The 24815-nt window shown below is 48.0% G+C and overlaps 1 protein-coding gene across 6 annotated transcripts; it reads left to right on the forward strand.

The window, feature by feature from the left end:
* Nucleotides 1–62: 62 nt before the first annotated feature.
* LOC102446244 (caspase-8) lies at nucleotides 63–24480 on the forward strand. Of its 6 annotated transcripts, none has more exons than XM_025189907.3 (9): nucleotides 63–80; nucleotides 9802–10182; nucleotides 13126–13231; nucleotides 14583–14721; nucleotides 14821–14868; nucleotides 17939–18006; nucleotides 20500–20635; nucleotides 22006–22507; nucleotides 23689–24480. In XM_025189907.3, exons 2-9 carry the CDS (start codon nucleotides 9878–9880, stop codon nucleotides 23822–23824), a joined length of 1440 nt encoding a protein of 479 aa, XP_025045692.1. In that variant the 5' UTR covers nucleotides 63–80; nucleotides 9802–9877; the 3' UTR covers nucleotides 23825–24480. The 6 variants fall into 6 exon arrangements, with proteins under 6 accessions (XP_025045692.1, XP_025045693.1, XP_006133700.1 ...); XM_025189908.3 differs by lacking the exon at nucleotides 63–80 and adding an exon at nucleotides 6992–7155 and having other exon boundaries at nucleotides 14824–14868; XM_006133638.5 differs by lacking the exon at nucleotides 63–80 and adding an exon at nucleotides 6993–7155.
* The last annotated feature ends 335 nt before the right edge of the window (nucleotides 24481–24815 follow it).

The raw sequence follows: 24815 nt of genomic DNA on the forward strand, positions 1-24815 counted from the left end.
TGTGCCAGATAAAAAGTCAAGGCACACTTGACATCCAAAGCATGCAGCCTCCTCTCCTCATTATTGGCATGTGACTTAAGGTAAAACGCCGGGAGGAAAATATCCTGGTTAACATGGAAGGGCCATAGCACTTTCAGTAAAAAGACCATCTGGGGTCAGAGCCAGATAGAGGACTGAATATGGTTCTGATGTCAAGGCTTTTGACACTCATCTGGCCGATATCACCGCCATGAGGAAAGCGACCTTCCACGATAAATGAGCCAGGGAACACGAGCCCAATGGCTCAAAGGGTGGTCCTGTCAGCCTAGAGAGGACCCAACAGAGGTCCCATTTGGGAGGTGATTCTTGACAGAAGGGAAGAGCCTTTCAAGAACTGAGCCAACAGCTGGTGCCAAAACACAGATCTGTCCTGAATTGGAGGGTGGAATGCCAAGATGGCCACTATACGAACCTTAATACAGGACTGGGTCAGGCCCTGATTCTAGAATTTTATTTGTTCTGGAAAGTTCTAGAGCAAGGGTTGGCAATCTTTTCACGTCAAAGAGCCAAATTACATCAAAACTCAGAACAAAGAGCCGGCATAAGAGTGCCCAATTGCATGACTGAAAATATACAACTGAAAATGATTGATGATTGATGTGATGATTAATAATAGCACCAATGAAACATTGTACTCACAGGCTTTATTTAATGGACTTCTGCTGCTGCTGGGGGTTTGTGGACGTGGGGGTGCAGCAGTCAGGATTGGGCTGTATGAAGGGCTCAGGACAGGGGGATGGGATGTGTGGGAGGTGCAGGCAGCAGGGCAGGGTGCTGGGATGGGAAGCAGAGTATGCGGGGAGGTTCTGGGAATGGATTACTTTACCTAGCCGAGGCTGGGCTGCTGCAGTGGCTGGGATGAGGGGCCAGGCCAGGATCGCCACAGCCAGATTATGGCCTCCCCTCCTACCTGTGCCGCAGCAGGAGGGGAGCTGCCACCAGCCCTTCCTGCAGCCAGATGGGGACCATACAGTGGGGCTTGCCCCAGGATCGGTGCTAGGGACAGGACCCTGTGGACAGATGGGGGATTGGCTTCCGATTGGGGCCTAGTTGGCCAGGCTGCCGTAGCTGGAACCTAAACCGGGCCACCATGGCTGGGCTGTTGCAGCAGTCGCAGGTCCACCATGACTGAGCTGCGGGGTCCACCTCAGGAGCACTGCAGCTGGGGACAGACCGCGGCAGAAAGATGGGGGCTGGAGCCGAGCTGTGGCAGCCAGGTGGAGGTATCTGCTGCCGCCAGCCCCTCTCGCTATGCCAGCTGGGAGCGTGCACGTGTTCTTTCCAGCACATCCTCAGCTGGCCCTTTCAATGAGCAGAGTGCCCCCAGCCTGCCCATTTTATGTGTCTTTGAAATTGTGTATTAATTTTTCGTTTTAATTTAAAAAGTTCCATGTATTTTGGGAATGGCAAAAGAACAGGCCCTTTGGCCCATGGCCCACCCAGGTCATTATAAACCTTTCCGTGGACCACCAGGTCCTAATGGAAACTTGACGCTAATTATATAATTACACTCGAGCCATTTTGCTAATGGTGCAGCAAGGGAGAACAGTTTAATTTAGCCAGTAAGAAAGAAAATATTAGTTGAAATTATTGAACAGATTAAGCACTTCAGCTTTCTCATATTAGTTTAGCAAACTTTATTTTAAATGAAGTAAAAATGTTATGTCCAATACAAAAGGTTTCAACATTCTTTATTTATGGCAGGAGCGGGGAACCTTTTTCGGGGTGGGGGCCACTGACCCACAGAAAAATTAGGGACCACACAAATGAGCAGCAAAAAAACCCCTCCAAAATCCCACAGCCCTCACTGATGTGGCCCCCCACTGAGACACCCCACTTCCCTGGCACTCCATCCCCATGGAGAGGAGGAAGAAATGAAGTTCAAGGCCTCAGGCCAGATTAACTCTCTTGGGCTTTGAGGGGCAGTGGATTTTGTGGACTTCCTTAGGCTCTGGTGTGGAGCCAAAAAGGAAGGGTTCAGTGTTTGGGACAGAGCGGCCAGTGAGTGGGGTAGGGATGGGGGTGCAGGATCTGGGTGGGAGATGGGGTGCAGGAGGGGATGAGGGTGGGAGGTAGAGTGCAGGAACAGGCTGACGGTGGGGTGTCTGACCAGGGGAAGGATGCAGGAGCAGTTTGGGTGTCTGGCCAGGGGGAGGGGTGCAGGAGTGGGCTGGGAGTGCAGGGTCTCAGTGGGCAGGGAGTTGGGGTGCCAAGTCTGGGCATGAGAGGAAGGGGGCATTCACTTGCTTTTGCGCCCCATGTTGCTCTCAGGCACCTCTTGCTGCTCTCATTGGCCAGTGGGAACAGCGGAGAAATCCTACAGGCAGCATGTCCATGTGCTGCTGTTCCTGCAGCCAAGGGAGGGGATGCAGCAGCGCGCAGAGCCACATCTGCCTCCACTTCTCCCCTGCGAGTTGGATCATGCAGCGAGGTTCGGGGCTTTCTCCCCTCTCTGCCCCCACAGGAAGCTAGCGCTAGCGCACCAATCTTGTGGAGGTGAGGGGGCTGCAAGGCTGAAGTGCTAGTATGGGCTCCTTGTAGTGGAGGGAATGAGGAGGGGGGCTGCGTTCCAGCTGCCAAAGAGCCATATTTGGTTCAGGAGCCATAGGTTGCTGACTCCTGTCTAAGACCTTGGGTTTGAGCCAAAGTCCAAGACGTTTGTGAGTAGACAGAAGGGAGAGTAGCACGTGAGTCTGAGGCCACATCTATACTTATGCTCCGGTGATAGATCTTCTGGTGTTTGATTTAGTGGGTCTAGTTAAGACCTGCTAAATTGAATGCTGAGCGCATCTCGGGTCAGCATTGGTACTCCTCCCAGTCACAAGGAATAAGGGAAGCGGATGGGAGTGTTTGCTCCCATTAACATCCACTGTGAAGATGGCAACAAGCTTGGTTTAAGATATGCTGACTCCAGCTACGTTAGTTACACACCTTGAGCCAATCTTTCGGGTTTAGTGTAGCACTGGCCTGAGTTTCAACCTGGGCTTGCACTGCAGTGTAGAATAAGTTATACCTATTTACACTACTGTCTGTCTGATAGACAGCAGTGTAGATAAGTATTGCCAATAATCATACTGAAAAGTGATTTTGTTTGTCCTGACTACTTTTGTCCAGAATGAGTAGAAAATTCTGCTTCATTGCTTTGTTTGGGAAGTCCCTAAACTTCATTTGTGGGCTTCCCCCCATCTTTTTCTCTTGTGGTAAAGCAACTACTCACCCTGACACCAACTGTTGGAATTTCCCTACCCAACATGCTATTTTAGGGGGCGAAAATGCCACAGATTTTCTGTAAGTAGAAACCTTTTTCCAGACTGCACCTTTTATTCCCAACCTGGCCTGAGTCTTCCCTTACTTTACATTGGTTTTACATTAGTGGATTTGCACTTGATTGCATCTTGTATGTGATGGGAGAATTAATGCAAAAGCTGCTAATGTAAAAAACTGATGGAAAGGATCTTCTTTTGGAACACATGGGATCTCTTAGGGGTTTTTTTTATTTGATAATGTGGAATGCTTGTTCAAGATATAATACTATATTGAGTAGAATTTATAAGGAACAAACAGTCCTTTGTTCACAGTGATAAATTTTTTTGAGGGCAGAGAAGTGTCAAGTAAGTGTGGATGTTATTAAAGCTGTTTGTTAGCTCAGAAGGAATGTTAACCTTCATTGAGTGTCTCTTGATAGAAACAGAGGGCTGGAAGGGACCTTGAGAAGTCATCTGAAGAAGTGGGCTGTGCCCACGAAAGCTCATGATACCATCTACATGTTTTGTTAGTCCGGGCCTGCACAACATACGGCCCACAGGGGCTCACTGTGCGGCCCGTGACCAGGGCCAGATTAAGGGATGGGCTAGCTGGGCAGCTGCCCGGGGGCGCCAACCTATGGGGGGCACTAAAACTCCCCAGCACCCAGAGTCATTTCACGGTGCGTGCCTGCTGCCCTGCCGTGTGGACGGGACTCCCCAACCCCGGGTCTCCCCTGCCTGCCATGGGGGGCAGAGAGGCTGGGAGCACACTGGGGCCGGGCTCGTACCGTGCCACGCGCCTGCCCAGCCAGGCTTGCCTCCGCTCGGTGTTGGATTGCTCCCGTCTGCCCGGGCCTCGTGCCCAAGGTGCGCTCAGTCAAGCGCCCAGGCGCCGCCTCCAGGAGCCTGCTACTGCATGAGGCCCAGATCCTGGCACTGGCAGGAGAGGCAGAGCAGGGGGAGGGGTCCATCGCACTCTGTGAAAGCCGGGGGGGGGGGGAGGGTTGAAGACCAGACCAGTTAAAAGAAAATGCTCCCTCGGGGGGGGAGGGGGGGAGGAGAGGAGGGAGGGAGCAGAAGCCGCGCCCCCCCCCCCCACCTCTGCTCCTCAGCATGGAGTGGGGTGGAGAGAGGGGGGCAGGCTGGCCGTTCCCCACTGCCCAGAGCTGAGGTGGAGGGAGTGGGGAGGGGCACCCCCTTTTCCCAACGCTGCCCCTTGATCCTCTCATGCTTCCCCCGGTGGCGAGGCCGCAGGCAAGGGGAGGGGATGAGCACTCTGTATTCACAAATAAAAACTTAAATAATTAAAATACATAAAAATTAAAATAATTTAAAAAATTGTTTAAGAATTTTTGAATTAAATCAAAATATAACACCCCCTCCCCCACCCAACTGTACCCTTGTGGCTAGGGTTGCCAGGTGTCCGGTTTTTTACCGGACAGTCCGGTATTTGTGCTCTCTGCCCGGTAAAAAAAATTACCAGGCAGGGTGGGGTTTTAGCCTGCGTGTTCGGTATTTTTTGGGAGAGCATCTGGCAACCCTACTTGCAGCCCGTAGCTGTTTTCTTTGGAGTAATATGGCCCTCACCGCTTTCCGAGTTGTGCAGGCCTGTGTTAGTCTATAACAGTGTCTCGCACCCGCCCCTGGAATTTCTTCATGCCCCCCCAGTTTGTGAACCCATGGTCTATAAAGTGCTACCAGACCATTTGTTGTTTTTTAAGTTTATCCTGTACAGCCTAACTTAACTACCCCCTGAAGCTTCCAAAATATATAGAATCATGAGTTTTCGTGGGTAAAACCCACTAAGACAGGATCATGTGAACCTTAGACCAGCGGCTCTCAACCTTTCCAGACTACTGTACTCCTTTCAGGAGTCTGATTGGTCTTGTGTACCCCCAAGTTTCACCTTACTTAAAAGCTACTTGCTTATAAAATCAGACAAAAAAACAGAAGTGTCACAGCGCAATAGTACTGAAAAATTGCTGACGCTCTAACTTTACCATAAAATAAATCAACTGGCATATAAATATTGTACTTAGATTTTATCATATAGAGCAATATGAACAAGTCATCATATGAAATTTTAGTTTGTTCTGACTTCTCTAGTGCTTTTTATGTAGCCTGTTGTATAACTAGGCAAATACAGTAATTCCTCATTTAACATGGTAGATACGTTTCAGAAAATGATTGTGCTAAGTGAAAACGTGTTATGCGGGGTCAATTTTCCCATTGAAAATAATGGAAAAGCTGGGGGTTGCATTTTGCTCGCGGCTCCTGCCTGCACTTGTTAGCAGCTGGGACCGGGACATACGGTTGGGGGAGAAAGGGGACTGGGTTATAGCAGGGAGGGGAGGTGTTTGACTCTGTGGAAGGAAAGAGGAGGACGGGGAGGGGGCTTGCAGCCGGGCTGAGTTTCCCCAGCTGGCTGGGCTTCCCCTGCCTCCTTGCAAAGCGGCGGTGGTTTGCCACTCGCCGCGCTGTTTCCCAGCGACCCCTCCTCGCTGGACCCAAGGAGGCAGGGGAAGCCCCGCGCAGCTGCCAGCGACCAGCCAGCTGGGGAAACCCAGTTGCTGGCTGTAAGTGGTGGGCGGAGGAAAGGGAGCGAGGCATCCAGCCAGAGGGGATCGCAAGGGAACGGCACAGTGAGCGGCGAATCTCTGCCGCTTTGCAGGGAGGCAGGGGAAGCCCCGCACAGCTGCCGGCCGCTGGCCGGTGTAGCGAGCAAAACACTAACTTCTCAGAATTTGCTACTTTGGGTGCACTGAGCATGCGCACCCGAACTGAGCAAACTCAGTGTCCCTCGCTGTAGCCGCTGCCCTCTCTCTGCCCTCACTGCATCCTCAGATTTGCTTCCTCCTCTTTGGAGGTGTTTAAAATGATGAAGGAGGGCAAATTGCAGGGGTGTGTGTGTCTGGTCAGGGAAATCGTGTTATTGCGGGGACAGTGGTGTTGTTCGAAAAATGTTCCCTAAGAAAAAAAATCGTGCTATTGAGAAAACGTGTTAAGTGGGCACGTGTTAAGCGAGGAACTACTGTATCTAGATCAGCTGAAAGTATTTAGTCTTTAAAGTGCTACTTACTTTTTTCCCCTTTTGTTTTACCAAGATCAGACTAACACCGCTTTCCCCCTCCCCCACGAAGACCTCTGCATACCTCCAAGGGTTGAGAGCCACCATTCCTGACCAATCTGTTCTAAAACACTTCCAATGATCTTCTTTGGAAAAACTGCAGCGTTTAATTATCTTTATTGTAGTTAAGTTTTTCCTAATATTGAATTATCCCCTGCTTATTAAGCCTATTGCTTCCTGCCCTACCTTCTGTGGACATAGAGAACAAGTGACAATAGTCTTCTTTGTAACAGGTTTTAACATACCTGAAGACAGTTCAGCTCATTCAGACACAAAGTTATTTGACAAAAAACAACAAAAAAACCCATTGCCCCGAGGAATATTCACGTCACTGCTGTTGTCAGAGGTGGCCATAATGACACTGGCGCACAATTAAAACAACCTGCCTAAAGTGTGCACTGCCCTAAAACAGTTCCCACTAAACAGCCCTTGTGTATGATTTTTGAAAATACGGTGACATGGCACAGCAGTTTATTAGGATTTCTGTGTGCTGTATTTGGGGTGGGGAAGGAAATGACATTACCGGGCTCTAGCTCCCGAATGCCACACCCCTTAAAACAAACTGCTCAAGCAATATAGTCACAGGAACAACTCTGCACACTTCCCATCAGCAACCAGGAAGTCTTGAGTAACTGTGTATAACGCTCGTCTTCACACAAAAATGTGGCTGAGTTATCACTAACTTTAAAAGCAGACAGGAGACTTGATTACGATCTTGAGGTGGGACAACTTTGTAATTAAAATGTAAGTACTAAATATCTCACGAGCTGGCTTTAAACCACGAGTTGGTGGCCTTTCAAGGGTGATACATGCTGCCAGATTGCTCACAAGCAGTTTTGTTCTTGTCTAAGGCTCGTTGCAAATGATCTCCTTTTATTTGTTGTTAAGATATTGGGCTAATTCAAGAGATTTTTCTCCTAATTCTCACTAACTGGTGAACTCACATGGACTTTGGTGAGAGTTTGCATGAATAAGTACTGGGTGGATCATCTATGTTTCGAGGAACAAAGGGCAAATGCATAAAAATAGGGGAAGAATTTATTTTTAAGGGACAGGAGCACATAATCTGCTAGTGGTTCAAAAATCAGAAATAACACAGAAATGTTAGGTATGTAGCAGCAATCTGCTTGGCTCTGTACAGACATATGGGCGTAGCAATTTGTTTATATCACCGCAAAGTTTTACTATTATAATTTATTATTATTATTTGTATTATCATAGCTCCTAGGATTACTAGCCAATGAGAAGGATCTTTTTTTGCTAGTGTAGGTGCTGTACAAGTACTGAAGAAGAAGAAAGATTATTCCTATCTGAAAGAACAATCTGGTTTTGGCAACACAAATAGGTTTGATAGTAATGTGGGAAATAAAACACTAGGCATGAAATAAGAGGCTGTGCTTTTAAGATACAGAGCAGATACTGTCAGCTGTAACAGGCCCTGATTCAGCAAAACACTTAAGCAACGGGCTTAACTTTTAGTACGTGCTTAAATTCATCCCTAGGACTAAGAATCTTGATAGTTGACGTGTTGTCTAATCCATTTTACTGCAGAAGAAGACAATTAAAAAGGGATTGGAAGCACTGGGTACAGCTCGCTGTAAACTTGATATAAAACGCCGCTTAGACTGCCTTGATCTATACAGTTCTAATCGTTGTTGATTTTATTGAAAAAAAGAGCCCGAGGTGACAGCAAGCGGGCGCGGGGCTCCGGTGAGCTGTGGCGAAAGCCAGCCGGGAGCTCGCTCAGAGAAGGGGCAGGGAGCTGGCTTGCAGTGGGACAGCCCCCCTAAGAAACGCTGAGTTACTTGCACTGTTGGGGGACAAAGCAAACGCTGCTTCTGTGCGGGGCACTAAGGGGCGGGGTTTGGCTGGGCCCCGGGCGGTGCAGGCAGCGGAGCAGAGCGGGCCTGGCGCGGCCGGGGGAGCGGGGCAAGGCCTGTGCCTCGGCGGCCCCTGCTGTGCCAGGGGGCTCGTGGCCCGTCAGGCGCCCGCAGGGGGCAGCTCGCGGCGCGCAGAGGCGGCGCGCGCGCGCCACGTTCGGGGGCTCCATGGCGGCTCGCCGGCAGGCGCGCGGCCCGAGGGGCGGGCGCGACGGGCCGGGCGCCTGGCTCCAGCCTCTCCCGGCGCGGGGCCTCGCGCCTCCCGGGCCAGGGCGGCGCGTCTCTCGTGCCGCCTGGTGCCCTGGCCTGGCGGACCCGCCGCTTGCTGCCTCCGCCAGCTGGGGCCGCCTCCTCCCCCACTGCACCTGTCCCTGCCCACGGGTCCCCCACGGGCAGGGCAGCCGCCACGAAGCCCCAGCCCGCCCTACCCGCAGTGAACGGGCTGCTGCCCGGGCAGGCTCCCTTCGGGGCGGGCAGGGGCTGCCGGACTCAGCGCCAGCCGGGACCGAGCTGTCCTGGGCTGCGCTAGTCCAGGGCGCTGCCCCTTGCTTGCATTTAAAATGCAGAGCCGCCGGGTGGGTGGCTTCTGGAGCGGGCACGAGCCAGGACTGGTCAGGCCCATCTCAAGCCGGCTGCTGGGATTACCCCCACTGCAGCTCCGCACAGCGATCCTTCTCGATTAGTCGTGTAGTCGATACAAATTGTATCGACTACACGATTCGTTTGATCGCTGCGATTTAACATCCTTAGACTGGGCTGGGGTGGTGAGGGTCTAGCTAGGATTCCAGCCAATGGGACTAACAAAAAGCATCCAGGAGAGCAGTTTCCTGCACTGCCAGTAGGAGGCACTGGGTGGCCACTTTCCTCCCCCATGACCTGGATCCAACTTGTGAGGCTTGAGGCTCCCCCACAGCAATGGGAGGCCAACCTCATGGGATGCGTGTGGGGCTGCAGTGCCGGGGAAGGGGAGCAGCCCTGAGCCTGTGGCCCACGGTCGAGGACCACTCTTGAGAACCACTTGGCTAAGGTTAGAAGTAAGGCAGTAAAATACTGCTGAAGCCGAGGCAGACGGCAGAATTAGCTGTTGCAGGAAGCTATCCTGGCAAACCGCATATCTGCGAGAGGAGGAACTGGATCGTTTCATGATCATGAGTAGCACTTCTAATAAATGTGGCCAAGTTAATTAACATTGAATCTCCTTCAGAGTAAAGTATTATGCAGCCCAGTTAGGTGATTCTGCCCCATTGAAGTCAATAAAGATGTATCATTGACTTCCATGGGCATAAGATACCAAGTTCTTATTGGGAAAGGGGGTCTGTTTTTTCCAGTATCATAAGTGGCCAGGTGCAGGTACTTAACTAGGGTAGTGAGCCCAGTGGTATGCAATCCTACTGCTAGAATGATCAAAGGCATGGCAGCGCTGAGGGACAGAAATACAAAAAACAATTTACTATGAGACATTGCTAACTGTTGCCACACCAGTGACATGAAGCTGTTCTCTCATTCACAGTCTAAAGAGAGGCCACGAGGGACCCCTCTTTTCCTTTTACCTACGACTGAAATAACATTTTGTCAGCTGTCTGAGGATGGACTTCCACAGACTCCTCTTCAACATCAGTGAAGCTCTGACCACAGAAGATCTGGTGGCTCTGAAGTTTCTAAGCCTGGAATACATCCCACTGCGGAAGCAGGAAAACATCCAGGATTCTGAAGCCTTATTCCTAGCACTTGAGGAAAGGGGAATGATGGAGAAAGACGACCTGTCCTTCTTAAAGGAACTGCTGTTCAGGATAAACCGCATAGATGTCCTGACTGATAAACTGCACTCCAGCAGAGAGGAGATGGAGAGGGAGCTTCAAATTCCAGGGAGGGCAAAGGTGTCTCCGTTCAGGTGGGTAGCGCAGTGTCACACTGGTAGCAGAATCTAATGTCTCATGAAAATGTAAGTAGCAACGCTGTTAATGATTTGCATGTGATTTGTACCTGTAGTTCATAAATGCTCTCTCAGGGCCCAAGCCTTCCCAGTTAAATCAATGGCAGTTTTGTCATTGACTTCAGTTGGAGCCCAGGGACTTCAATGGGAGTTTTAAGTCTGCAAAACAGTTATGCCATCCCTTTGCATAACATATATAAATATTTTGCTACCTTGATGTGCATGTTAATGTACAGTAAATGTATGTGAATCGGACACTAATGCAACTTAAACAGTCCAAAGGCAAATCATGAATGACAGAGTAAATTGTGCATTCTTTTAAATAGTAGGTTGAAAACATCCCAGGGGAGGATCAGAGCAAGGGTGGGCAATACTTTTTGGACAAGGGCCACATCAAAAAAATTTTAAGTGGTCCCAGGTGGGACCGCAAGGGACGAGACCTAATCTGGAAGGAGCCGGGCCAGAATTCTTCTGGGCTTTCCCACCCCCAGACCATAATTGGCACTAGGACCAGTAGGCACCCATGCCCCTGGCAGGGAGGAAGAGGCTACACACACTCCCCAGGTCCTGATTGGCCTGGGGGCGTGGGAAGCCTCCTTCCACCCTGTGAAGAGCATGTGGCATTTGAAGTGTGGGGGGCAGGGGAGGCAGAGGTGTCCCAACTGTTGTGCCTCTCCCTTTGAAATGTACAAGAGCCATGAGCGGTTTTTGTACATTTCAAAGGGAGAGGTATAGCAGGATAGCGACTAATCGAAATTTTACATCCCCATTATAGAGCAGCCCTGCGCCTGCTCTACTTTGTAGCAGGGATCGGGCTGGCACAAATTGGCACGAGAACCAGAAGCTGCAAAAGCAACAAATGTCTTTGCACCATTGTTTCTCAGCTGTGCCATGTTTTGCTCAGGATCTGGCTGCAGCTGTTTATTTAAATCAGAGGATTACATAGTATTAGCATTCAAACTAGAGAGCATCGTATTTCAGAAAACCAAACTCCTGGTCTGAATTAAACACGTTGGAGCCCAGTTCTGTATGATTGGAGTTGTGGGTGTGTCTGGCCTGACCCTGAAAATGAAAGCCGGCATTTTGATTTCCTAATAAACAAATTCCTCTTCTCAGCAGGCTGGAATCCAAGGAGAGTGCATTTTAAGGATGTTAAGTATCAAATAATTTACTAGTGGAGTAGTCAATGGAATTTCCATCAACTACTGGACTAGTTAATAGGCACTTCCGCATTCCTCCTTTGAAATGTACAAGAGTCTCTGCTGGGGGGCAGAGGCCAGCATGCAGCCGGAGGCCAGCAGGAAGTTCTGCTGACTCCAGGCTGCATGCAAGCGTGCCAGCTTTGAAATGTACAAGAGTCCCCAGCGGCAGCTCTCGTGCATTTCAAAGTGGAAGCGCCCGCATGGAGCCTAGGGTCAGTGGGGGACTCAGAGTCCCCTGCTGACCCCAGGCTCCATGCTGTGCTGTCATTTTGAAATGCCAAGTGGAGCCTGGAATCAGCTGGGGAGCCCCTAGCTGACCCTGGGCTACGTGTGGCATTTCCCCAGAACTCGGGGTCAGCTGGGGATTTCTATCCCTGATTCAAGACCTGGTTGGTTCAGATTAGCTGTTTATTCCTCAGGGAAGGGTGTCATGAGCAGAATATACAGCCACTGTAATCGCCTGCATTTTCAGGCTACCTTTTCTGACAGTGAAAGGCACCAGAGGCTCATTCCTTAAGGCCCCCCACATGACATGCTCTGGTTTTTAGCTTGCCATCCATCCGTATTGCTCATTGATGGAGTGGAGACACCGCTTATCCAATAATTCCTGGCTCTGATCTGAGATAACATGCCCAAATTCATCTTTCCTTCCATTTTCCTCCCTCTCACCATTATGGAGGCAGGGTGCTTCTGCTTGAGTGTTCACCAGCATTTGCGTTGAAAGTTGCCTGTCAGAGGTTCAGTGGAATCCTGTAAAACTATTTAACAGTCCCAGATGTTTAAAGATTTGAACTTGCTTTCGGCACATCTGCAAGTTATATTGCCCCTGCAGGACAAATTTTGGATTTCCTTCTATGAATTTGATTAAAATACATGCATACATACACATCCTGCAGCTCAAATGGAAATTACTCCTATCTGTGTATTTTTTCAGCTCCATTGAGGGTCTCCGGGCTGGCTTTTAGCTAGACCTGGAACAAAGCTTCTCTGTGGGCATTCACCTGCTAGTATAAATACGATTGTGGTGCAAATTGATCTGCTGTATCTCAGACCTAGTCTACACCACTCCCCTCCTCCTCATTGATATAAACTATGCAACTTCAGTTATGCGAATAGCATAGCTGCAGTTGACATGCTTTCTGCAGAGTCTTGTTTGTATTAAGGTCAGGTGGGGCTACTTTCCTGTTGACTCTGGCTACTCTTCTTGTCCTGTTGAAGTACCAGAGTCGACAGGAGGTGGATCGATCGCTGCAGTGTTGATCCACCGAGTAGTGAAGCAAAGCCCTCAGTGTATTGATCATGGACTATTGCAGTTTAGGAACCCTGAAAGTTACTGGTAAGTGATGAAAACAGAGAAAAAGCATTGACTAATAACCAAACTGTAAAAACCATCAGTCCATAGCGGGCTTTAGTTGAGCGGCTCAGCTTAGTTTTTAAAAACCAATTCATTTTGGCTGCATAAAAAGCACCCTGTTTGAGTTCCAGGTTCTGGGACCAAGTGAATTATAAAAAAACATCAGTCTGCTTTATGTTAACAGTGGTGTCTGTAGGGAAAAATATATTTTGTGTGTGTGTATATCATACATTTTTCACTTTTTGTGCCATGTATGCTTCTAGCAAGCACTTGGTAGCTAGCCCCATAATATTAAATAATGGTAGGTCATACTGAGTGAAGTAATTCCCTGTTTTCCCACTCCAGATACCTGCTTTTCCAGCTCTCAGAAAACATAACAACAGATGAGTTGAAATCTTGGAAGTTTCTTCTGAAGAAAGAGCTTCCAAAGTGCAAGATGGACAATGAGATAGTAAGAATTGTTTCATTGCTTTTTAATGGATGCAGAGTGTTGGGTTAGCTGGGGTAGATGAGGGGGGGAACACAGGACTTTTTTGGGAACAACCACCCTATGCTTCCACATCTTAACACCACTTCTCTTTCCTCCTCCCCAGTGTGGGAAAGGAACATTTCTGGCTATTGACTAGATGGCTCATATGTTTCATTATTATTAACCATGTTTATTACTACGGTGTCCAGACTACGGTGTCTGTTGGGCTAGATAATGTAAAACTCAATAAGTGATGGACAGTCCCTACCCTAAAGAGTATAAACTCTTTTATGTAAATAAACAAGGTAGTGAAGGGGCAGGAGTAGAACAAGCAGTCAGAGTGTTTTTATCACAGGATGCTGGTGTCTTTCATCCTTCTCAGACTTAAGAGCCACGTTTTCCAATTAACTGATTACCAATAAGGACAATTAGTCAATAACATGACTGCTTTTCTTCCACTGACCTCAAAAAAATGTGGGTGAACACTATGTCTCCATTTTATAGGTGAGGAAACTGAGGCACAGAGATTAAGTGATTTATTTAAATCAGGCAATGGGCCTGTGTTAGAGCCAGGAATAATACCCTCATCTCCTAACTCCCAGACTTAGTGCCCTAACTGTTGAACCACACTACCTGGCACTATCTAGAGCCTCACCTCCTTGGTCTAGGCCACTGGGAGAGACTTACTGAGACCAATGGAAACAGCAGCTCAGAAGCACACAGGTATGGCTGCTCCATTCTAGTTCTCTGCCCATCCATTCCACAATATCCCAGTGGATGGAACACTTTATTTTCTCTCATCACAAAGAAAAATATGCAAAGACGACACATCAGGTCCATGATGGAGATAGGGGCTCCGTGCTGCTGGAGGAGTTATTTTTTGATGAGAGATGGAACTGCAGTTTTGGTTGTTTCTGTGGAGTCAGATGAATGCTCAGGAACCCGCTGATTCTTATGTGGGCACTGGTGTTTGCCTGCCTAATTTTCACTGCACTTTATGTTGTTAAGAGTTCTTTGCTTGTTTTCCCTCCAGAAAACAGGTAAAGAAACAGGCAAAGTTTCTTGGGTTGTAGTCAGAGTGATTCCTTAAGCAATCAGTAGTTAACACTTGCCATGCCCCGTGGGAATCTTGTATAAAGTGCTGTATAAATATGAGATCACCATTGTGGGATCCATCCTAGCCAGGTCTGAATAACTTCCATTCACAGAGGTCTGGAAGATGATGGGTGTATCTGAGGATATGGCTCTACTAGAAGAGAAGTTTCTGTACTGGAGAATGTGGAGGGAAAGGAAATTCTGAATTTAATAGGAAACTATCTCTCTAATTGCCCAGACAATGATCGATGTTTTAATTGAGATGGAGAAGAAGGGACTGTTGGCAGAAGAAAACCTAAAGACCCTTAAGACTATTTGTGAGAAAATTGACAAAAGCCTCCTGAAGAAAATTGAAGAATATGAATTAGTGCAAAGTGGTAAAAATAGCCTCTTTCACATCCCTTACGTTTGAATTGACACCTCATTTTAATGTGCTAAGCATTTATAACTAAACACTGAATTTCTTTTGTATGCAGTAGAAATGTACGTTGTGGAAGGACATGGAGGTCAAAGAGTCTCTGAAGGTAACTGACACGCATTAGCTTACATGGAGATGATGTTTAGGACTTTCTTAATGAATTTTCAACTGTTTTTCCCATGTTTGTCACATTTTTTTTTACTCCCATCTACTTGACTTGTCTCACCTCTCTAGATTGGTACGAAGTGATCTCTGTTTATTTGATCCTATCTAACCGAAGTAGGACTGTGAAAAGTTAACTGGTAAGCATCACTGGGTAATGCTTACCAGTTCCAGCTAACCGGTGGGTGTTGTTGCTGCTCCCCACAAGCAGGGGACCCACTGCAGACAGGGGCTGTTCTAGTCCTAATGTTTAACCGGTTAACTGACTGACTGGGATTTTACATCCCTAAACTAAACTAATTTTTTTTTTCATAGTTCATCTTCGAGTGCTTGTTCACATTGATTACTGTCAGGTGTGTGTACGTGCTTGTCAGAAAAATGTTCCCCTTAGTAGCCCCCGTTGGAAGCTGGGGAGCTCCTTGGAGTGGCACTTAATATATGACCTTTCTGACTCAACAGACCTTAGTGTCCCTCCCTTTCAAAAGTGTGGGGGCTGTTCTTGGATCAGGCCCCAACTGAAAGCTGTGCAGCCTGAAAGACTCTAGGGCAACTATGAAGTCGCTAGGGATGTACACTCCTGCTCCCCAGCATAGGCCCTAGCTGGAGCAGCAGTGGCAGTACTAGCCCTGCCCAAGGCAGGATTTCTATGTCTCTAGAGGCAAAAAGAGTAGGTATAAACTTTCAAATCCACCCTTAGGACAGGGACAGGGCCTGATCAAGCTATTTTGTCGGGCTCCAAACAAGGTTTTTCAAGGGACACCCAAGGACAGCGTACCCTCCACGTTCCTGGGCTACGTCTAGAATGGCATGATTTTCCAGAAATGCTTTTAACGGAAAAGTTTTCCGTTAAAAGCATTTTCAGAAAAGAGCGTCTAGATTGGCACGGACGCTTTTCCGCAAAAGCATCCGTGGCCAATCTAGACGCGCTTTTGCGCAAAAAAAGCCCCGATCGCCATTTTCGCAATCGGGACTTTTTTGCGGAAATCAAATCTCAGCTGTCAACACTGGCCCCTTTGCGCAAAAACTTTTGCCTGAACGGGAGCAGAATAGTATTTCCGCAAGAAGCACTGATTTCTTACAGTAGGAAGTCAGTGCTTTTGCGGAAATTCAAGCGGCCAGTGTAGACAGCTGGCAAGTTTTTCCGGAAAAGCGGATGATTTTCCAGAAAAACTGGCCAGTTGAGACACAGCCCTGCAGTCTTCCCTGTGCTTCATGAAACATCTGTCCACTTCTGCAATGCATGGTCACAGATAACATTGGACCTGTAGGTGCTCTGTGTGGTAGAAGTGGGATATTCTGACTAATTCTACTCCTCCCCTCCCTCCCTCCCTCCATTATTCCCCATCCTTCTCCTGGGACCCATCAAACACAGTTCTAGCAAGAGGGAACTGAAGGAGGGTTGTGTTGGCAGGGTCATATATTAAGCACCATGACAATGCCACTCCAGAGAGCTCCCTAGCCGACCTGATGGGAGCTGCTAAGGGAAGAAGTTTCTGATGACCAAGCACATGGTGCGCGTGCACCTGCTTGGAACGGATGTGAACAACACATCTTGAAGAATAACAGTTATGAGAAGCTGAGTGATCAGTTTTTACTCTAGTGAAACTTCCAAGAAAACCCACCACGCTCTTTATTGTATCAGATTCCTGCTGCCTCTCTCAGGTATTTTACTTTACATGCAGGCTGTGGTTCTGCATCAGCCTCATGAGCACAGATTCATGTAGTGTCTCATTGACCACAGAGACTGCACAGATGCAGAGAGTGTCTGCGATCGGACACTGATGCAGGATCTGGCCCACAGGGAATGCAGAGAAAGAAGTGATCTACTTCATATGAGTGTATCTAGTTAAGGACTCAAGTTGAAAAATCTTTGTCTCCCCAGCAGATTGTATGGCCCAGTTACATAGAGCACTGTGCTGGGACTCAGTTCCACTCCCAGCTCTGTCTGTGGCCAGCTGGGTGACCTTGGGCAAGTCTGTAAAGTAGGGGGCAGTGATAGTGACCTCCTTTCAAAACTGTTCTGTGAGCTGTCGCTGAAGCACACTAGCTCCCAGGGAAGTGGTGTTCTTTTGCATTCTGTACAGTTTTGGGGAGTGGCACAGTGAAACTTCCCAAATCCATTCCTGGAGGGAGGAAGATTTCATATACCAACAAGCTTAAGCAGGGGGACTGATACAGCTAATTGGGGCTAGCCAGAACAGGAGTGGTGCTGTGGATGAAAGTCTGGGTCAGAAAGGCCTATGCAAGATTGTGTCGTTTTAGTTTATTATACACCAAGGGAATTATTCTTGCGGCATAGAAAATTCATGCTTTACCTGTGCAGTATTGAACTTTTGTCAGTAGTCAGTAGGGCAGTTGACGTTCACATTTGATAAATAGCTGGACCAGTTCAGTATTTGGCTAGTCAGCACAGTAGTAGAGGTGGATGAAACATCCATTAGATGAATAGCCGTTATCCTGGCAGCATATATTGATACACCACAACCCAAGTGTTGGGGACCTGCTCCTGCTCCTGCTCCCACTACCAGTGAATTCATTGTGTGGAGGTTCAAAGTATGTGTGGGGCTTTTGCTGGGGTGCAGTTGGGGCTGAAGGGCTTGGGGTGCAGGCTGCCCTGGGGCTGTGGCAAAGAGAACTCCCCCCCCCCAGACACACACTCTCTCCTTGCAGCACTAACTGGACTGGGGCTGAGTTTGGCCCAGGTGAGTGAGGGGATTTCCCTCCCACCCACCGCAGGTGTTTCTCCCCTGGCCACTGCAGGTTCCCCAAGGGCCTGTGTAGCACTTAGTAGGTTGCTGTGTGGAGGAGCTTACAGAGAAGTCAGGTCAGTTTCCCTGTGAGGGCAAAGGATGGCATTTACTCATTGCACTTGCAGTGCAGCTAGGAGGAGTGACACACGTGTCTTATGAGCAGACGAGTGGCCTTTTAAAGTAACTTCTCTGCTTTCCCTGGTGATAACGTTTTATGCTTTATCTAGCTCCATTCCTGACTGTCTCTTTCTAAATTTATTTTAGGCGGGGACAGCCTTTGGGTTTCTCAGACTGCACGGGATTCTCCAGGCACCCAGGAAGAAATCCAGCAGGTAAATCAGGATTAAGAGTTACTTTATGAGAGCATGCTGTACCTGGAATAGTATGATATTTGGCAGATGGTGAGACGGGAGAGTATGAAGCAGCAGACAGATATGTCTCTGTATGAAAACAAAACCCCACAAGCTTGTGGTCCTCTCTGGAAACGCATTTACAAGCGCTACAGCAGAGGAGTTATGGCTTGCCTGGTCCCAGCTGTCTGAGCCTTGTGCAACTAGGGCCCAGGTCCCACCCTGTCCTCGAGTCACATCACCGGTGCAGAAAAGTTCAGTGAGGTGCTTCTGAGTGGGAGTCTCAGGATAAGGAGGAAGTTGTTGGGCTGGCTCCAGGGGCAATCCTTGCAATGGAGCTGGGCTGAAAGGCGAAAGAACCCAGAGAGGATCTGGCCTCTGCCAGCTGCCTGGAGGAAGCAGGGCTTCTGCACCATTCCCCTTCCTCAGGCCAGTGGGGGGATTCTCACGGACTCAGGTTAAGATTCGATTACAGATATTTTTCTTCAAAGTCAGGGACACGTTGCAGGCAATAACATTCACAGAACCCGGTGACCTGTCCCACCAGAAATCCCCTGGTGGTGGGGACACAGAGCTCTGCCGGGGCAGCCAAAGCTTGAAGGTGGCACCTCAGCCTACCCCTGGAGCCTCAAGCAACAACTCCCAAATGCTATAGGCAGGGGTAGTAGCTGTGGGTAACGAATGAGGAGAGAAACTGGTAACAAACTTCAGGTAAGAAATTTCATATTTAGCTGTAAACCCTGCAGTTCCTACTTCTGGCCAGCAGAGAGCGCTAACGCTCCCTTCTGCTTTTGGCCAGGTAGCCCAGTTTCTGCTTGTCCCCTGCTGTGGGACCCTGGCCCAGGCAGGAAGGCTCAGGAGTGCTGGAGAAAAGGGAGAGCATAAATGTAAAGATGCCCAGATCGGACTCTGCAAGGGGAGCAGAGAAGGCCACAGGGCAGGGCCTAGGCTAGATGTATAACGGGCTGGGAGCAGAAACAGCTGGGGCTTCAGGGAGCCAGGCCAGAGGGTGAATGTTGTCAGGAGGCAGCCGGGGGAAGGCGAGTGAGAAGGTCCATGAGGGCTTTAGGGAGACGGGAGAAGTGAGGCAGTAGAGTGGCCTGGGAAGGGCCTGGATGCTGGAGCATTGGGGCCTGCATGATATCGTTGAAGCTGTCGGGGGGCCAGGGATTAAAATGTGTGTATTCAGGTAAATGTGTAACCCCTAAGGCGGTCAACAACAGAGGACCAGTGGGGGGTAGCTCGATCCCTGCGTGCACTGGCTCTCTCCTGTCCCTCCCCCCTCTCCCCTCTGCACTGCTGCCTAAGGGAAAGTAGGAAGTAGGGGAAGGAGAGATCCAAGGCATCTCCTGGGAGGTGAGGGGAGAGTCTAGAGCAGGGCTACTCAACTTTGGAAGCCCTGGGGGCCACAATGATACAGCACATGCCGAAGGCCACAGCTTCAGTGTGGTTGCATATACATGTAAATATCTATGCAAATAGCTTCTTTCACACTGAGGGGCATGAATACAAAGATGAAGCCTTAAGCCTTGGTGCCAAACCCAAACGTGGCCAGTGTGAGCCAGTCAGCACCTCTCAGGCTCTGCCCAGAAGGCTAAGCAGCCAGCACTTCCCACAGTGCCCCGGCATTCCCAGCACCTCCTCTCTGTCGGCTAGAAATGCCGACACCCTGTACCCGTCTGTTCCAGCCGTCCACTTGTGTCTTTCAGAGCTCACCCTGCCTGGGAGACGCCTTCTGTTGTGGAGCGTGTTCCCAGTGGAAGCCATGTTCAAAGGATCCCACCCGTGGGCCACATGTTGAGTCCCACGTAAACCCAAATTGCACCGTGGGCCGCATGTTGGATAGCCCTGGTCTATGAGAATGGGGAGGGCAGGAGATTTAACTGGACAGAGTGGGAGCAAGGAGCAGGATGGGGGAGAGATTTATAGGGAGGAAGGATGGAAAAATGAAATGTAAACTAGAGCAAGAGCAGAAGCAGGGAAAGGCTGAGGGGAGGGAAATGGGGAGGCACAAGCAAAAGCGATCAGACTGAAAAACAAGGCAGGGCGTGGGCAGGGTGACTGAGTGTGAAGTGAGCTAAGGGGGAACGTCTGGAAGGGTAGCTGAGGGGGATTGTGGGGCGGGGAATGAGCAAGTGGTTTGTGTGAAGAGAAGCATAGGTGGGATGGAGCAAGAATGCATGAGGAGAGAAGGGGTGGGTGGGAGACCCCCAATGTCCCTAAGTTATGGCACTTGTAGCCATGGTGACCCTGGTCTCAGCACAGCCCCTACCCTAAGGAGGGAAACAGGGGGCACAGAGCCTGCAATGAAGAGAATGGAGTAGGGAGAATCCTTGGCTGCCCCATTAGTACAGCTCTCCATGCGCTGTGCCCTGGAACCGGGCATTAGACTGAACCCACTATCTGGCAGAACACACAGGAGTATGTGAATGACTGGTTGCCATAGCTCAGACTGTGGGTTGTTTTCCCAAACAGACTGACATGTACAAAATGAACAGCCAGCCCCGTGGAATCTGCCTGATCCTCAACAATCATGACTTTTCAAAAGCAAGATCAGAGGTGCCTAAACTTCAACAAATGAAAGACCGGAACGGAACAAACGCTGATGCAGGTACAGCGAGGACTAGAAAAAATCGGGCACGGTTTGCATCTGAACTCCAGGAAAATTGTAGTAATGTGAGAGGGGGGGGGGGAAATGTATGGTCTATTGTATAATGTGTACTTAACCACTACATTCACTGTCAAACAGAGGGATCTATCAGGTGGTGTTCCGCAGTGGCCAGTTCTGGATCCAGTACTTACTAATATTTTCATTTACAGCTTGGATGATGGCATAGAGGTTACACTTATAAAATCTGTGCTTGACATCTAGTGAGGAGAGATTGCCAGCACTTTGGAGGACAAAGGATTAGAATTCACAGTGAACTTGGTAAAATTAAGAATTCCTTTGGAAATACAATAATGACAAGTGCAGGTCTTTGCACTTAGGCAAAATCCAGTGCGTAAAACAAAACGGGGAATAACTGGCTAAGCAGCTGCATTCTAGAAAAGGAACTGAGGGCTATACTATATCACACATGTAATGAGCCAGCAATAAGAGGTTATTGGGGGGGGGGGGAAATCAAATGTCATTCTAGGATATATTAACAGGAAGGCTGTAGATTACATACAGGAGGGCTGTGTCTACACTGGCATGAATTTCCGGAGCTGCTTAAAACGGAATATTATTCCGTTTTCAGTTTTTCCGGAAAAGGAGCGTCTACATTGGCAGGCTGCTTTTCCGGAAAAGCCCTTTTTCCGGAAAAGCGTCTGTGGCCAATGTAGACGCGCTTTTCCGGAAAAGAGCCCTGATCGCCATTTTCGCGATCGGGGCTTTTTTCCGGAAAAGACTACTGGGCTGTCTACACTGGCCCTTTTCCGGAACAGTGTTCCAGAATAAGGACTTATGCCCGAGCGGGAGCAGAATAGTTTTCCGGAATAGTGGCTGATTTTGTACAGTAGAGCATCGTTGCTTTTCCGGAAATTCAAGGGCCAGTGTAGACAGCTTGCGATTTATTCCGGAAAAGCGGCTGATTTTCCGGAATAAGTGGCCCAGTGTAGACACAGCCGAGGTGATTGTTCTGTTCTACTCATCACTGGTGAAAGCTTAGCTGGAAAACTGTCCAGTTCCAGGCACCACACTAATTGACACACTGTGTCATTTGCTAATTTGATAAGTACGTGCTCTACTATCATTCAAGTAAATGAAAATAATGACAATATCAGTTTGCTATTGTTCAAGTCCTTAGATTCTCCTTTTCCTCATGGTCTTTTCTATGGTAGCTGAGATAAAGCCCCACTTTGAAAACACAATTGATGGGAGGCATTAAATGTATAATGACAGAGAAAAGCATGAGCCCAATTTTCTTCTGTTACATGAAGAATTTAGCTAGTAAAACTTACAAAATGTTTCCTGCTGTGCCCCTTCTGTTTACTTTGCAGCAGCTCTGACAAAGGTCTTCACCAAACTTCACTTTGAGATAAAAGAGCACAGAGACCTCACTGCAGCAGATATCCGTCACATCACGCACATGTACAGGAACAAGGATCACCGTGCCCACGACTGCTTTGTTTGCTGCATCCTTTCCCATGGTGATAAAGGCATCGTATTTGGTACTGATGGGCAGGAAATACCTATCCAGGAACTAACCACTTCTTTCACTGGCACGAACTGCCCATCACTTGCTGGAAAACCAAAAGTATTCTTCATTCAGGCCTGCCAAGGTGACACATTCCAGAGAGGGATACATATAGAAACCGATTCTACAGAGACGGATTATTCTGTAGAGGCAGATGCAAGATTTCAACTGGAGTGCATTCCAAATGAGGCAGACTTTCTGCTTGGAATGGCCACCATGAAGGATTTTGTTTCCTACAGAAGCACAACCCAAGGCACGTGGTATATACAGTCACTGTGTGAACACCTCGAGAAGAGTTGTCCACGGTTAGTACATCTTATTTCTAACTCTTACAGCTATCTTATTCATAAAAGCTTTTACACTGATTTGTGCCTGTACATACATTTTGTTACTTCTTCATTCGTAGCCTTATATCTGGTCTATACAAAATTGCACCTTTTCAACTAAAGCTGTGATTTAGTTAAACTGAGAAGTGTAGCTGCACAACAGTTTGTACCTATTTAAGAACTGATAAGTTACACTAGTACTATCTTCTTGGGTAGACAATGCTTTAATGCAAGTGGTGCAATTAGTGGAGTTTTGTGAGGCATATGTGTGTAGACCTGGAGTGTTTATAGGGTAAATACGCTACAGCCCTCATATAGTTGTGTCACTACTTCATCTTCAAATTGACACATGTACAATATAAAATTGACAACAACTGATCTGGAATTGCTGTCACCTGCATGCAGTAAAATTCACGTATGTGGGAACTATGGATATATGTACATGACTCACGAGGAATGGCTGAGGGATTTGGGCTTATTTCGTCTACAGAAGAGAGAGTGGGGATTTGAGAGCAGCCTTCAGCTACCTGAAGGGGGTTTCCAAAGAGGATGGAGAGAGGCTGTTCTCAGTGGCGGCAGAATGAGGAGCAATGGTCTCAAGTTGCAGCGGGGAAGGTTGAGGTTGGATATTAGGATGACAAACCCTCATTAAGGCGGTGAAGCGCTGGAATGGGTTACCTAGAGAGGTGGTGGAATCTCCAGCCCCAGAGGTTTAAGTCCTGGCTTGACAAAGCCCTAGCTGGGATGACTGAGTTGGGATTGGTCCTGCTTTTAGCAGGTGATTGGACTCAATGACCTCCTGAGGTCTCTTCCAGCCCTAGGATTGTATGGAGGTTGGGTTGGAAATGTGTATCAACACATCTATGTATTTATAAGCACACACACATCTCAATAAAATAGAATCTCATGTATACAAGGAGAAATACCTGAATATGGTCCAACTCCTTTGTTTAGAAGACAGCAGTTACAGAGCAGCTACTATAAATTGTTCAGTGTAGCAGAATAAAGTTAAATCCATTATCTGCTCATTGCACTGCTGGCTTTGATCAGGAGATGGAAGAATGCAATAGCACCCTTCAGCAATAAAAGGGTGTTAGCGGGTAGCATGCTCGGTGAAACTCTTCCCAGTTGCTAATGTTGAGGTTCTTGTTTTTTGACAGAGGAGAGGATATTCTCTCTATCCTGACAGCAGTGAACCAGGAGGTTAGCAGAAAGAATGACAGGCTGAACCAAGGGAAGCAGATGCCACAACCCAGTTTCACACTCAGGAAAAAACTCATCTTCCCCATCAACTGAACTGGGAACTGTAGTCTCACCACCCTGAAATGTGCTGTAAGAAAGTCTTCGGTTACAAAATTACAGCTTTCAATTTGTGCTCTCAGCTTGAGAACTAAACATATTTGAAACAAACAGCCTGTGCTCTGGAAAGCTACATCGAAGGTGTTCGCTTTTTGAAGTCTATCAAAATTGAGAGTGCAGCTAGGTTGCCAGTATTTCTCAGCGACTGCTCTGTGGACTGTCACTGGTCCTGAGATCTCCTTGTTACAGTTTAGGAAGGGATAAGTCTCTGGTATTCAACAGGTTGAGAAATACTGCTGTTGATTATAGCAGGTATTAATATAGTGGCACATAGCCACTTTTTCAAATGATGCATTATTCAGGGAGAACTGTTTACCAAATTTGATAAAGAGTAAAGTTGATAAAGAGGATATTGACTAATCAAGTTTAGTGTTGTGCATACACGTGGTTTATGATCGGCTTGTACAAAAGAAAGATTCAAAAAATTTTCTCCCCCTGAAAAGCAGAATAAAATTTGAGTCTAAAAGGGGGGATTTGGAGAAAAAATGGCAAAGGCTTATACCACAAGTGCATTTTCAAAGGACTGTTGCTATTATTAACTTGTCTGACCATCATAGTATGTTCTTTTCTTAGTAAACTGTCCTTTATACTTATTCAGCTTCTGTTCTCAATAAATCTAACTCTCCACTTACACACACTGCTCTCCTGCAGAGCCAGTCAGACAGTGGCAGCAAGATCCTGTATTATCCATATTTCAGAGCATCTGCTTTTAGTATCTTAAAAATTGTCAGTTGTGAAGGTGCAACCCCAGGGAAGCCTGAAGTGGTTGGGCAGCCGGGAGATACAAATTTGCTTACCTTACTTATTTTCAGAGAACAGAAGAATGTCAAATAGACATTCATAGTGTGTCCCTTGGTATATGGGAGTCCAAACTCTGATGCATGTATGAGCTTTGGATGATATTACAAGGTAAAAGCTGCTCCTGGTT

The sequence above is a fragment of the Pelodiscus sinensis genome, chromosome 7 (assembly GCF_052426305.1).
Source record: "Pelodiscus sinensis isolate ZL-2025 chromosome 7, ASM5242630v1, whole genome shotgun sequence".
Lineage (NCBI taxonomy): Eukaryota > Metazoa > Chordata > Testudines > Trionychidae > Pelodiscus > Pelodiscus sinensis.

Excerpts from the sequence above, each read along its gene's own strand:
- LOC102446244 (XM_025189907.3), top strand. The coding sequence starts at position 9,878 with ATGGACTTCCACAGACTCCTCTTCAACATCAGTGAAGCTCTGACCACA. Across the intron at positions 14,722-14,820 it reads ATATGAATTAGTGCAAAGTG|TAGAAATGTACGTTGTGGAA; the intron begins GTAAAAATAGCC and ends TTTTGTATGCAG. Across the intron at positions 20,636-22,005 it reads CGGAACAAACGCTGATGCAG|CAGCTCTGACAAAGGTCTTC; the intron begins GTACAGCGAGGA and ends TTTACTTTGCAG.